Consider the following 16,039-nt stretch of genomic DNA (forward strand, 5'->3'; position numbering starts at 1 on the left):
AGTTCCCAAAGACATGGACGTTTATGTGTCATCTAAATGGGCTCAGGATAAACCAGAGAGAAACCAGAATACAGAAGTAAGGAATAAAGAGCGGTAATATTTCTCGTTTTGGGAAGAACACCGCTCTTATTCATGCCAAATGCACAACCCAAGTATATATGCTGACCTTGTTGGACATAAAAAATGATGAAATGATTACGAAGATCAAGCCCCACTTAAGCTTTAGTTATGGGAGAGGAGTACTATTTGATAAAGACCTCTATGACATGACAGAAGAAGAAATTCTAGAAATGAGTCCCACTTCAGTTTGGAGAGTGAAAAAGGCAGCTATTGCCAGCATGATCATTTTAACCTTTGTAGACTCTGAAGCACTTCTTATGTCATATTTGAAAATGAAAGGGTACGAGTATGTCCTTTCCAGTGAAGACCAATGCTATCATTCCTTTAAGTTTGGCCACCCATCAAAAAACTCCAAAAATGCTAAAATTTGTATAAACTGCTCTGGTGTCCATCATCATCATGATTGTAATAGAAAAGTAAAATGTGCTAATTGTCAACTGGAACATAAATCCAATAACAAAAATTGTGAAAGTTACAAATTTGAACTGTCTGCACTAAATAAAGCCAATGCAGAGCATAATACACCACACAGACACTATACAGATATCTTGAATTCTATACCACCACCCACAAACAGCACACAAAAACAAAAAGCACATCCATACTCACCTCACCAGACAAGCACTTAATAACCTTCCCAACAACAAAAACTGCACCCCCACCCAACATAAGCAGTACAGAAACACAGCTCTCAAGATTGGAGAGAGTACACCTGACTCGACTTCGCTGTGGTCATCACCAATCACTAAACACCTACAAACATCGCATAGACAACACCCAAACAGACATATGTCCACTCTGCCAAGTTAGTCCCCACACAACACATCTCTTAGTAGATTGCCTAACTTGGCAGCCCTTAGACAACAACACAACATCCACACTACCACACAGTTATGGTCAGATCCAGTAAGACTTGTGGTGCAGGCTTCCTGGCATAACAGAGTCTGGGGAACAACAACAACAATCAACCACTAGGGGTGTAGTGGCAGCACCCTCTAATGTAGCAGGTGCATCGACCCCTGTGGTAGTGGCCCAGCCATCTGGGTCAGGTGCTTGGCCTGTTGCGGCTAGAGCACAAGCGTCCAAGGAGGATAAGATGGCACTTAACCCAACCACCTTGGGATTGTCTCAGGCAGAGTCTCTGCCTGATTTATTAATGGAGACTGAGGAGCAAAAGCTCCAAAAGAGGAGACGTTCCCCTTCATCCTCTCCTCCAGTTAAACATGCATCACTTAGTAATAGATGCGAAGTACTAAGCTCGATGCAAGAACCCCAGCCTGAATTTAAACAAACTGACAAGAAAGGGAAACAAAATGACACCAAGCCCAAAAAATATTTTTCACGTCAGTACTACAATGGAACTGTGGAGGTCTTAGGGCTCGAAATGAAGAGCTGAAGGTACTGCTACATGACCATAGTCCAGGTATTGTGTGTCTCCAGGAAACTAAGCTTGGAAGCACACAATATAATCTTGGGTTAAATTACAGCATATATAATTCTCCACCACCATATATTACTGCTTGCTATCAATTAATACTCATCTCCAAGCTGTAGCAGTAACTTTCATTTTAGACAAGCAAATTACAGTTTGCTCCATCTACCTTCCTTCTGGTTTGGATTTCACTTACAATGATATTCATTTACTGATCAATCAGCTTCCTACTCATTTCCTGCTCCTTGGTGATTTTAATGCTCACAACCCCATTTGGGGTGGGAACACGACAAATGCCAAGGGTAGGATGCTGGAGGATATTATGGATGATCATATCATCACTATACTCAATAATGGAACCATGACTTACCATAACATCTACTCCAACACTTATTCGGCTATCGATCTGAGCTTTTGGTCATCTAGTGTTCACATTGATTATGAATGGTCAGTAAATGAATATCCAAATGGGAGTGACCACTTTCCAATTCATATAAAACCAGTTAAGAATCAGCCCTCTGAGTCACCTCCCAAATGGAAGGTAGATGAAGCCAACTGGAAGAAATTTAGTGAGTCTGTTCTCATGGACAAGAATGTAAAATCATTTCCATCCATCTCGAGGCATATAATTACTTCAATGACACCACCATCAACAGTGCAATTGCCTCTATTCCAACAACAAAAGGGAAACCCTCTAGGCCAGCTGTTCCTTGGTGGAACAAAACTTTTAGTAGTATGAGAAAGATCAGTAGAAAATGCTGCAAAAAGTATAAGAGGAGTGGAACTGCCCAAGCCAAACTTATTTACCAACGTGCTGTGGCCAAGCAAAATAAATATTTTAAAAAAGCAAAAAGAGAATCAAGGATGTACTATGTTAATGGCATTAGCTCAAAAACACCATCCAAAATGATTTGGAGGAAAATTAAAAAAAAAACTAAATGGCAAGTTTGTCCCTGAACCTCTGCCTACCCTTAAGGTAAATGGTGACCTAATCACCCAACCAGAGAGGGTTGCAGAAAAATTAGGAGAACATTTCTCGAGAATATCGAGTAGTGAGAATTATTCTATAGAATTCCAAGACATTAGAAATGCCCAGATTTCTCTTGATTTAAGTGAAAATATTTTTGAACCATATAATGCAAAATGTACACTGCAGGAACTCAAAGATGCCTTGCAGAATACCAAACCATCAGCCCCTGGTGAAGATAAAATACTTTATGAAATGCTGAAACATCTCCCAGAAAGGTCAGAGAAATTTCTTATAGATATAATAAATGAAATCTGGAAAACTGGTAGTATTCCTAAGAGCTGGAAATTATCATTAATCCCTATGAAGAAACCAAACAAGGACCCTGTTTTACCCAGCAGCTACCAACCAATAGCTCTCACCAGTTGTGTTTGTAAGCTGATGGAAAACATGATTAACACCAGACTTGTATGGCACTTAGAAACAAGTAAATTGCTTTCTCCATTCCAGTTTGGCTTTAGGAAAAGTAGATCTACTTTAGATCCCTTGCTCAGACTCTCAAACCAAATACAACAAGGTTTTGCTAAACAGTGCCAAACAATAGGAGTTTTCTTTGATTTGGTAAAGGCATATGACACCACATGACGTTATGGTATTATAAAAGAGTTGTATAAGATGGGCGTAAAATGAATAATGATCAGATTTATAAATTCGTTTTTATCAGAAAGATATATAAAGGTAAGAGTTGGGAATCATGTATCCTGACCTTTTTTACAAGAAGAGGGAGTTCCTCAGGGTAGTGTCCTTAGTGTCACTCTCTCTTTGCTATTGTCATTAATGGAGTATTAGAAAAGATATCATCACCAGTAAAAGGATATGATGCAGCATCTACTAGCAGGTTCATGCAAAGAGCCATCGATAAAGTAAGCAAGTGGGATAATGAGCAAGGGTTGCGATTTTCCGAATCTAACACTGACACTGTTCGGTTCTGCAGATGCTAACTAAAGAAACCATTCCACCTCTTACCTTAAATGGAACTATTTTACCTTACTCTACTGAAGTACAATTTTTAGGAATGGTAGGCTATTTGATGAAAAGCTCACTTGGAATAATCATTTTGACTAGTTAAAAGTGAAAATGAAGAGATCATTAAATATTTTTAAAATAGTATCTAATTTTAATTGGGGTGCTGATAAGAAATCGTTGTTAAGGCTTTAAAATGCAGTATGTTTATCCAAGTTAGACTATGACTGCCAAGTATACTCATCTGCTTCAAAGACTAAACTTTAGGAATTGGACGCTGTGCATAATATGGGGCTAAGGATCTGTACTGGAGCTTTTAGAACTTCACCCATTGAAAGTATTTATGTAGACTCCCACCAGCTACCACTGGACTTAAGGAGGCATGAGCTAGATCTGAGATACACCATGCGGCTGAAAACCTCAAAGGCTTTTTGGATCTAGATCTTCAATCCCATTTCAAATAAGACAGCTGGGTGAACTGGAGGATGAAAGCATAAAAACGCAGAAGATCCTACAAGTTAAACATCTTGCTATCCCTCCATGGTTTATTCCAGCAATAGATGCCTGCATTAGAGAGAAGAAGAAAGATCGTTCGGAAGAAGTTAGAAACAAGTTTTTGGAGCATGATGAGAGGTATATAAATGACAGAAAAATCTATACTGACGGATCAAAATCGGAAGATGGAGTAGGATGTGTAGTGTGTGAGGAGGAAATCACATATAAAAAAGTTATCAGACTCCTCATCCATATTCACTGCTGAAGCAACAGCCATAGTTGATGCTTTAAATCTTGCCTCTGATAAGAAATTTCAAATCCACAGTAATATATAGTGACTCAAGGAGTGTTTTAGAAGCTCTAAAGAAGTTTAACCCTACCCATCCCTTAATTCAAAAGACTCAGGAATGGCTTTTTTATCTTTAGTTCGCCACATATCAGTAAAGTTTTGTTGGATTCCTGGGCACACTGCTCTAGAAGGGAACGAACTGGCTGATAGTAAAGCAAAGGATGCCGCTAGATGTGATTTCTTAACTGATAAGGTGCCACATTTGGATATGCGTCCAGTTATCAGACGATACATTCGTACAAAATGGCAGCAGAGATGGACTTCCCCTATTTTATCCACAAATAGGAAGTACAGGAACATTAGAAAAGTATCGATTTTTGGAGTTCGGGTTTTAATCGTAACAGAAAATTTGAGATCATCCTAACATGGCTGAGGATTGGCCATACCCTCTTCACTCATAGCTATATTTTAGAGGAAACCAGTGTCCCAGTTTGTGCTCACTGTGGTGGTCAGCTATCCGTTGAGCACATGCTGGTGTACTGTCCTAAATTTAATCGCCTTAGGGCAAAGTACTTATTAACTGGGGAGACTATTTTAGAAATTTTACATGACGACGTTGAGGTAGATAACCTTATTGGTTATCTGAAAGAATCTGGTTATTTTAATGAGATATGATCTTAGTATATTTAATAAAGATTTTAGTCATATTTATTTTATATACTTAATATATATTTTGAATATAAAAGTTTAATATATATTTATTTTTTGTTGGTTCTATCCAATATCACTTCATTTTTTACGTCCATTGTTTAACACTGAATTTTACTAGTATGTCATCATTCACCTGTTCATTATCAGTCATACCATCAATTTATATATTTCACCTTCATTATGGCGCTGAATAATCCTGATGGGTTCCGGCGCTTGGTCTTCAAGACCTAAATTTCACAGTCAATCAGTCAGTCAGAATCTTCTAAATTTTCAATCATTCCAGTTTTAATATTCATGAGGAATTGTAATTTAAAAGACAAAATGTAAAAATAAGTAAATAATGAAAATACAGAAGCCCACAGGGCATTTGATGAATTAAAAAATATTTAATGTTATATAACTTATTCTGAATTTCAATTTTTAATTTTTTAATTTTTTTATTTAATCAATTTTTTTATATGTATGGAAACGAGTAAATGTATTTATTGTATACATATGTTCCAGTGTAAAAGCATATGCCTTATACAGTTTTTTCCTTTAAATTTTATCTCTATTCATTCATTATCACGCAAATGACCTATTTGGTCTCAGTTCTAGGCTTATGGCCTAGACCTGGTATTTCATCCTTATCCTTCGGGCCAGCCCTATGAGAGCTGACAGTCAGCTCAGTGGTCTGGTTAAACTATTTTAACAATGATAATGTACTGGTTGCTGGCCTAGTAACAGGTGCAACAGACAGGGGCTTGAAAGGCTCAATCGTCAGTGGATGTATACTTTGGGGTTAACTGTTCCTCTCATACTTTTCTGGTGCATGTAAGGAGTAGCAATGACAGCTCCATACTCTATGGAAGAAAATAGTGAGGGCATATAAGATAGTGGAAACTTTTACTCATGTCTGAGGCTCTGGCTATACAGAGACTTCCTCTTTCATATTCAGAGTACTGCATCAGGCTACTGCAGTTTCATCTTCCATGCAGATTTCTTCTTTTCTGGTTTGTTTATAGTGATAACTTTCAAGCAAATAGTTCTAGTGATTTAAAATTGTCTTCATTCTTTCATCATGTTCAAAGTCAGCCGTGGTCGAGAACCCAGAATCAGGATGTGGATCTCTCATTGATAATCCAGGAATGCTGAAGGCCTGTGCTTCTAACTCTACCCCCTCGGGCATTCCTACAGAGTCAATGTTGATGACCCCTGGCGCTTCTCAGGATAGCCCCTGCCATGCATCTGATGGCCAAACAGACAGAATTGAAATGTCTGCCATTGGCCATGAAAATGCTGTTGACAATAAGTAATGGAGAGAAACCAAATATTTTACATGTTGTTGGACTCCTGGTCCAAACAGATTATGAGTCAATATCCCAAACATTTGGAAGATGTGGAACAGTAAAGTAAAGTTGGATAAATTTCCAAGAAGTTGGTAATAATTGGGATGCATGGATATCCTTCAATAAACGTGAAGAAACATTTTAGGCAAGCAAACAGATTGACGATTTAGAAATAGAGTTTTAAAGTTACAGGTACACTCTGACAGGACCCTTGAGGGGCTTGATGAGTACAAACCACTTGACTCATTTATAAAGAATGGTGAAAACAAAAGCACACCCCTTGCAAAGATCCCCAAAGCCACCGTGTAAATAGTGGCAAAAGCCAAATCAGAAAATTATCATTATTTTGGGTTCTGGAAATACCTGCAAAAGAAGGCAGGAAGTAAGTCTGGAGACATCAAACATGAAAATGTATGAACATGACGTGATGAAAGAGGTGAACTTCCATTGGAATTTGTTATAGAAGAGGGGTCATGTATGCAAAGTAAATAAAGTTCAAAATACAACAATGATCATTCTTACTTTTGAAGAACCAGACAAAACTTTTAGTTCAGTTGTTCAAACGTAAGCCCCTAAAGTTTTATACATGTTTTAAATTTAGCTACCCATCTACTAAATGAAAAAATGCAAAACTGTGTGATAATTGTTCGTATGTAGAACATGGTCTGTGCAAAGAAATTTCATATTGTAACATAGACCTAATGACAAGAGCTGTCAGAAATACAAAAAAAACTGCAGTGTGCAAATCAAATGCAGATCATAATCTGCACAGTCACACATATACCTACTTACTCTTAAGGTGAATGGAAAATTTATTACCATAACTTGAAGAAGTTGCAGAAAAACTGGGAGAACATTTCTCAAACATTTTCAGTGGAAAGATCATCATAGTAAAAAAGTCAAATAAGGATGCTTCCCTACTTAGTGGCTACAAACAAATAGCCCTCACCTGGTGTGTCTTTCAGCAAATGGAAAAATTTATCAGTACCAGACCTGTATTGGTTTTGGAAACTAAAGACCTGTTGTCACCTCACCAATTTGGATTCAGTAAAAAAAGATCCTCACTAGACCCCGTTCTTAAGTTATCAAACCAGATACATCTGGGATTTACTAAGTATTGTCAAACTGTATGGTTTTTTTTTTGATATAGGAGAAAACATATGACAACATAGTGTTTTGGGACAACATAGTGTTTGGGCATAATGAAACGATTGTGCTGTATAATATGGGCATAAAAAGTAATATAAGGTTTGTAGAATCTTTGACATCAGAGAGATTATTTACAGAAATAGTTTAGAATTACTTATCAAATCCCTGCCTGCAAGTAGAGAGAGTCCCTCGGTGTAATGTTTGTAGTGCCCTTTTTGCCCTGGCCGATAATAGCATCCTGGAAAATGTACCTTTGCCAGTTAGAGACGCTTTTATTTGTGGATGACTGCATTATATTTAATAGGATATGATGCAGTATCTACCTGTCAATATATGCAAAGGACTGCTAGTGCAGAAAACAAGTGGATGGATGAATTTTCCATTCAGTTGTGTGGACTTAAAACTATTGAAAAATACCAACGCTTAATCTAAATGGAGATATTTTATTCTGTGATAAGGAAGTAAAATTTTTAGGCATGGTTTTTGATAATAAGCTGATGTGGCCAAACTACACTGATCATTTAAAAGTAAAAGTTAAGAAAAAATCAGCCAATATTTCAAAAGTTGTTTGGTTGTAGCTGGGGTACCAATAAATTATATTCATCTGTTTCAAAATCAACACTAAAAGAATAAGATCTGGTGCACAGAGGGTGCCTTGCATTTGCATAGGAGCTTCCAGAACTTCACCTGTTGAGAAATTTTATGTAGAATCAGAAGAATTGCCATTAGATCTTAGAGACATGACCTGGGTTTGCAATACACCATGCGACTGAAAAGCTTAAAAGGCACTCCAACAGTCAAGATCTTCTAAACCTTTCAAAATAAAGCAGCTTGAAGAGCCAGAAGACTATAACATAAAAGCTCAAAGGCCCTTAAAATAGAGCATCCAGTTATCCCTCCATGATTTATTCCAGAAAAACCAATGAAAACTAAACTTTCAAAACATGACAATATACACAAAAATGAAAGGAAAATATACATTGATGGATGAAAATTGCAAGGAGTAGGTTGTGGAGTAGTGAGCGAAGAGTCATGCATATCTGAACTACCAGATTCTTCCTCTGTTGTTAATGCTCTGAAACTCATGGCAAAAAAAAAAAGTTTAAATCCTCTTTTATTTACAGTGATTTGAGAAGCGTCTTGGAAGCATTGAAAAGTATAACTCTTCTCATCTATTGATCAAAAAGGCTCAGGAGTTGCTCGTTCGCCTCTTTGTTATACATAAATCCGATCAGGTTTGTAGGATTCCTTCTCATACAGGAATGCAAGGCAATGAATTAGCTGATAAAAGATGGGGGGTGGGGGACTAAAGATGAAACAAAATATAAATAGTTTATCAAAAAGTTTCCACACTGATATATGAAAGGTCATTAAAACTTGCATTCTCGATAAATGGCGACGGGGATGGCTATCCATAGTATCCAACAATAAGAAATACAGTATAAGTAATTCAAGGAGAGGCTTCTATCTGGAGAAATCTCACTAACCCTAACATAAGGTTTGAGGTTTAGATGAGCCGCTTTAGGATTGGGCATATTCGATTGACCCATAGTTTTCTTTTAAAAGAACCCAATGCACCAGAGTGTGCTTAACGTGGTAGTCCTCTGTCGAACATTTTTTGGTTCACTGCACTTGTAGGTATAGTCTCCCTAGCATACTTGGTCAAAAGGACCCCCCCCCCCCCAAATCGCTTTACAGCGTTGACTTATCTCCGTTTCTAAGTTACTCGTGGATTGTGGATACCCTTTCCTTCCTAAGACCTTGACCTGTTATAATCCTCTTTAGTATTTCCTGGTTTTCTGTTTATTGTAAACAACTGAGTATAGCGCTAACTCTTCTTTTAGAAACACTATTATCATAAATGAAGATATGTGAATCTTAAAGTAAATGAAATTTAAATATTGACTATCACCAGGTAACTCTCTCCCTCCTTTAAATGTAAATTCATAATTGTGGACTACTGTGTTTTTTCACGTCACTTCCAGTAATTATTAGGCTCCTCCTTTGTCTTCTTCTTTTAATCAGTAGAGTGTTTCTTTCGTTTCTCTGGTTCTTTCTTGCATTTTGCATATTGTCGAGGTTGTTTCACGATTGCACAAATTTCATTTGAAAAATAATCTCTGTGCGCTGGAAATATTCTCTCTCTCTCTCTCTCTCTCTCTCTCTCTCTCTCAGATTTCTTTTATTTCCAGATGTAAGTATAGTATCTATTAATTTTCATTATTTTATGCTATAGTTTTGCTATGCTTTATTATTTTATTATTTGAAGTTACATTGGTCTACCTTTAGGAATTAAAGGGCTCATTAATTTATCATTCATTTGCTTGAGGACTGATGCTTCATTTTGGGGAGATATCAGTTGTTCCTTGTGTTGACCTAGAGGTCCTTTAATGGAATGGGTTAATCCAAGGCTACTGACCCAAAACTGTAATTGTTGCTTCCTCACTATCGCCATAGGGTAAACCTAGGTATGGCAGCACGTGAGGAAAGCTTTGTCACTTTGTCTTAATCAGTATTTTCATATTCTATTTCTAACTATATTATTATCCTGAAACTGCCCTCAGTTATAATGAGATGTGTTTCTTAAATAAAAGCCTTTTTTTTTAAAGAATCGAAAGGGAGTCTTCAGTGACCTTATTTGCACAGTGAGGAAAGGCTACATTTGGCATGGCTCTTCCACCCTCCCGATACCCTCCTTTGACCAAGTACGCTGGAGAGACTATACAGTAGTAAATACCATGTAGTTGGTGAGGTTATTTCGGAAACTTGAATGACAATGATCTGATGAGCTCCCCACGAGAGGCCGAGAATTTTTACGTAATATAGTGTTGATATATTTATTTATCTATTTATTGTGTATATTAAATGATGGAGGAAAAGTTTGGTAGCCCTGGCTCAAAGGCACTGAAAAACCCTGGTAGGTTCCAGTGTTTGGCCTTAAGGTCTAAACCTCATAAACAATCTAATCAGTCAGTCTAGTTGATTAGAGTGTAGTTTGTTAGAAGCTAGCTTATTTCTATCTGCCTTTTAAGACTTGTACTTGAGAGTCACACAATTATGTCAGAATTTCAGACACTACATACTTTGTTACTGCATTATAGCTGATATGCCTGTCTTCTTAGAACATACATTGTGCCCCGTTGGTGCTAATTTCACATTCTTCAGCTACTTACATTTACGTATAATTGAGTCCAAGAAGTGTGGCTTTGACTTTCAGTCGCCCATCCGTCATTCGAATAATTCATCATACCTTTTCCTTAAAATTTAACCTGCATTAACCTATTAATTGAATGACTTTATGATTTTGCAGCCCGTGTGTGTTCACTGTAGAATGGGTCTTGGTCGTACTGGAGTGATGTTGGCCTGCTACTTCGTGAAGCATTACAACCAGACTGCTCTGGAAGCAATCCGCAATATACGACTAATGAGACCCTGGAGTATAGAAACACGATCACAGGAAAAAGCTGTAAAGAACTTTGAAAAATATATAAAATAAAATATTGTTTTCATAAAGTAACTTGTATTTTCCGCATTTACAAATGTAGGATAATGCCTATAAAGGATTCAGTTCCAAATGCTCTTTTTTTCATTTTGGAATGAAGACTAACTAATCACATTCGCATATATTATAATGTCTGTATCGAGAACGTTTCAATAGTCAGATCCTTTGACTTGTCTATGTGCTGGAGAGGGAGAGCGGAAAGGTGGCTGTCTCACGAAGTGCACCACCTGACCCCTAGTCAGGTGCTGCGCTATTATTATATTATTGGTTCATTATAGCTGATACGTCATTACTAATCAGTTCATTATAGCTGATACACTATTATTAATCAGTTAATTATAGCTGATACATTATTATTAATCAGTTAATTATAGCTGATGCAATCTGAGTCAGTATACTCTATCGATGAATGAATGTGAAAGTAGAGTCAGATTGGGTAAACGGGACTCCCAAGAAGGAGGATGCTTATTGGTAAAGTATTAGATTCTAAAAGTCGAAATGCTTCCTGAATTATGAAACAAAAGAATAAGAAACTGCTGTCATGGAAATGATACTGTCGTTTGTGTATAAACCATTACTATTTTCTGGGTGTTTTTGACGGTTTACTCAATTTGCTATGATCAAATTGAGGTTAAAACAAGGTAGCCTCTGTGTATTTTTTTCTATCAGTTATCAGACAGTAAACAGCTACGTCCAAATATGGTCAAAGAAAAGAAGCGCGTTCAGTGTTCGAAAGGCACCAGCTATCAGACTCTGTAAAGAGAAATCTGGGATATGGGTGAAATATGTAGTGAGCAATTCAAAACGCATTACAAAAAATTACATGCATAACTGATGACGTATTGGTTGAAACTAAAGCTGATGTTAGTCAGGGAAGGCCCAGTTCATGCTTTTTATTTACTGCTTGTAAGAAACGATAAAGGAATGTGGAGAGGATGGTCGGTTTGGGCGCTTTCGTGTATTACTTTTAATGGACAACATTGTTATTTTAGCACAGCGAGAGAGGAAGCAATTTGGAAATTTCAACAAGTTTGAAATACTGCAATCAGTGAGGTATGAAAATTAACCAAGGAAAAACGAGATATTCCAGTGTAAACAATCTTATCTGTTCAGTGGTACGATAGTTATGTGTATCTAGGCAACATAAATATGAATGCAAGTAAATGAACAAGTGGAAGAACATCTACGTTTAAGTATGAACAACATAGGCTACACAAATTCAACAGTTTTTGTCGAAAAACAGTAACGCACCATTTGATGTGATATTGAATGTTTGTTCGGCAGCACTGAATAGCTCCTATTTTATGGTTCTGAATCATGGTTTACCTTGAAAATGAAGCTAGTGAATAAAATATGGTTGGGGACTCAGGAAGATCTCTAAGGCTTAATAATACTGTGTGCGCAGAACTGATTTACTTGGAGACTGGTATGGGGAGTGCAGCTATTAATATGTTCATGCTGTTGAAATTTTTGATAAAGTTTATGGCAAGACCTGGCTACAGCCAAGGTTACCTGCACTAATTGATTACTAGATCAGCAGAAGTGCAGTCTCCTATTTGAGTATATTTATAAACATGACGACGAATCCAGTGAGACAAGTGAAGATTGAACTAGCAAGATTAAGGCAAAAAGTGAGCGAAAACAGTGAATCAAGATGTCGGTTTACTCGTTAGCAGTTTAATCCTGAACACCATAAATTGGCCTTTTTATCAGAAAAAGGCTAGATTCTGATCGATGTAAGATATAAGCCGTTCTAGAATACCTCTAGAAGACGTCTTTCTAGTTTTAAAGATGTACAGGATGAGGATTATGTATTGCTCTAGTGTCCCTTATTAGCTGAATATAAATATAAGGAGGGATTTTACATTAGATTCCAGTTCACGAGGACATTTAATGGCGAACGAAAACATTCAGAACTTGTCAAAATATCTATATCTTATTATGAAAATAAATGAAATGAGGGAAAACAGCAGTAAGTGCTCATAGTGTTAGTTGTTGTATTTTGCTCTAATGGTGTATATTTTGTCTGAATGTTATTCCTGTATAATAGTGGACGACTGTGATAATTATTTAGACTTTACTCCCTTATAGTTGATGGCCCTATTATTGGACCATTTATATATTTTATCCTATATATTTGTATATTATTGTAAATACTTTCGTCAATAAATGGTTATTCAATTAATTAAAGGAATACAGTAGCAGAAAATTTTATAAAATGTTTCAGCCAAATGAAATTAAAAAATACAGTAACACAATACTTCGGTTAGGACTGCTCAAGTTGTCTTGTTTTGCAACAATTTTCCCATTTGAGTTTTTGTGCAGTAACCAGGCCTATTATATGTTTTATCTCAATTATGCTTATAAAAGTGTCACAAAAGGGTCACATTCTCTCAAGTCACTGTATGGTAAGAGAATTAAAAAGGAACAGAACTGTAGTAGTTCATGTAATATTTTACTTTCCATGTAGAGACTAATGCATAAAGTGCAGTTACTATGAAATGCCTTGAGTGAAATGAAGTGGGACCTTTGATCCACAAACAATACTTTTTGAAATCATGTAAATCATTCTTGCAGATTAGGCCAAGGGGTTGGGCAACAAATGCCTCCTGGAATCATAAATTGTAGGCTAATTATCAACACTGTACCTTAATCCTAAGCGACGCTGAGAATCCTTACCGTTACTCAAAAAATGCTCTTGAAGAGGTAGGCATAGAAATCGCAAAGTGGTATTCCAATTACGAGGAAGAAATACTCGAGTAAACCTGTGGACAAGTAGGCTACAAATAGAGGAAAACTGTAGATGGGCAAAAAGTTGAAAGCTCTGAAGTTGCCCAAATTACACTAGAGATAGAAAAAGAAAATGCAAGTCAAAATCAATTGCATTGTAGATGTCTGCGAGGCAGAAGCAAGAAATACAATGGATAAATTTTGAAATCACAAAATTACGCAAGAAATATCGCATTCGGCTAAAACCCACAAATACTTGCGTAGGGTAACTGTTCCTTGGAAAAGCCAACGATTAAAACCAATCAAAAATTAGATAACACCTCAAACAATTTTAGGTCCAGTGAAATACAAAAACAAATGATCCATATCCAAAATATTCGAATATGTTTTGAAGGGACGGACCAACCCACTCTCATGTCAAATAAAAGCAATAATGGTAGGCCTACTGTAAGACTTCGCATTCGGCATTTCAAATACTAGCATAGGAGGATCGGAGGTATACTATAGCAAACAGGACTTGACTGTTTGACTGCACGATATTTATTATTGGGATGTCTTGAAAAAAGGAAAATGTTGATTGCCCTTCACCTTACAGTGTGTAACTCCCTCACCTTATCCGACTAAAGTGTCAGTTTTAACACAGATCCAAAACAACTCCTGACTCATATCGAATCTAATAACTAATTATGGTTGCTACAGACATCTGATGGTCAAATCGTGGGATTATATAAGAAATTCAAACAATAAGTCGCCTACAGTAAAGGAGAATTAAAGCTACGAAATTACGGGGACCTGTAAAGCGGAATGAGAATGGAAGAGCATTATATTGCTAAAATATGTAAATACAGGAAATACAAGAAAGCAAGTTTATAGTTGCAATAATTACACGAGTATACCTATTTGAGAGCCAAGGGAGAAGCATAACATTATAAAATCAGCGGAAGAAGAATAAGAATGAAGCATTTATATGAAATATTTACACACACACACACAAAACATGAAATAAAAAGTTTTGCAGTAATTTTAAAGACTGGATGAATACAATAAAAAGTTTTGCAGCCATTTTAAAGACTGGTTGAATACAATAAAAAGTTTTGCAGTCATTTTAGAGACTGGTTGAAAACAATAAAAAGTTTTGCAGTCATTTTAAAGACTGGTTGAATACAATAAAAAGTTTTGCAGTCATTTTAAAGACTGGTTGAATACAATAAAAAGTTTTGCAGTCATTTTAAAGACTGGTTGAATGCAATAAGTTTTGCAGCCATTTTAAAAGTTTTGCAGCCATTTTAAAGACTGGTTGAATGCAATAAAAAGTTTTGCAGTCATTTTAAAGACTTTGAATACAATAAAAGTTTTGCAGTCATTTTAAAGACTGGTTGAAACAATAAAAGTTTTGCAGTCATTTTAAAGACTGTTGTTGAATTTGCAGTCATTTTAAAGACTGGTTGAATACAATAAAAGTTTTGCAGTCATTTTAAAGACTGGTTGAATACAATAAAAGTTTTTCAGTTGAATACAATTTAAAAGTTTTGCAGTCATTTTAAAGACTGGTTGAATACAATAAAAAGTTTTGCAGTCATTTTAAAGACTGGTTGAATACAATAAAAAGTTTTGCAGTCATTTTAAAGACTGGTTGAATGCAATAAGTTTTGCAGCCATTTTAAAGACTGGTTGAATACAATAAAAAGTTTTGCAGTCATTTTAAAGACTGGTTGAATACAATAAAAAGTTTTTCAGTCATTTTAAAGACTGGTTGAATGCAGTTTTTTTAAAGATTGGTTGAATACAATAACAATGCAGTCAATTTTTGAAAAAGTTTTGCAGTCATTTAAACAATAAGTTTCAGACTGTTGAATACAATAAAAAGTTTTGCAGTCATTTTAAAGACTGGTTGAATGCAATAAGTTTTGCAGCCATTTCAAAGAAGTTGAATACAATAAAAAGTTTTGCAGTCATTTTAAAGACTGGTTGAAATATACTGGTCATTTTAAAGACTGGTTGAATTTCAAAAGACTGGTTGAATAAAATGCAAAAAAATCATTTTAAAGACTGGTTGAATACAATAAAAGTTTTGCAGTCATTTTAAAGACTGGTTGAATACAATAAAAAGTTTTGCAGTCATTTTAAAGAATGGTTGAATATAAGAAATACAATGACAAAACAATGAAATTACGGACACTGTTAGATACAAAAGTATTAAACACACAAAAACTAAAATAACAGAAAAATCAACAAAATTACGAAAGAAATCTTTGCAGAACAAAAGTAATGCGGTAAACAGATAAGTAATTGA

General features: G+C 36.0%; 1 protein-coding gene across 1 annotated transcript in view; it reads left to right on the top strand.

The window, feature by feature from the left end:
* LOC136826865 (dual specificity protein phosphatase 23-like) overlaps window positions 1–13,207 on the top strand; it is a 198,315-nt gene extending 185,108 nt beyond the window's left edge. Inside the window, exon 4 of the mRNA XM_067084368.1 lies at window positions 10,825–13,207. Coding sequence (XP_066940469.1) covers window positions 10,825–11,010 — 186 coding nt within the window. The 3' untranslated portion in view covers window positions 11,011–13,207. The remainder of the gene's footprint in view (window positions 1–10,824) is intronic.
* The last annotated feature ends 2,832 nt before the right edge of the window (window positions 13,208–16,039 follow it).

This window comes from Macrobrachium rosenbergii, chromosome 41 (assembly GCF_040412425.1).
Source record: "Macrobrachium rosenbergii isolate ZJJX-2024 chromosome 41, ASM4041242v1, whole genome shotgun sequence".
Taxonomy (NCBI): Eukaryota; Metazoa; Arthropoda; class Malacostraca; order Decapoda; family Palaemonidae; genus Macrobrachium; species Macrobrachium rosenbergii.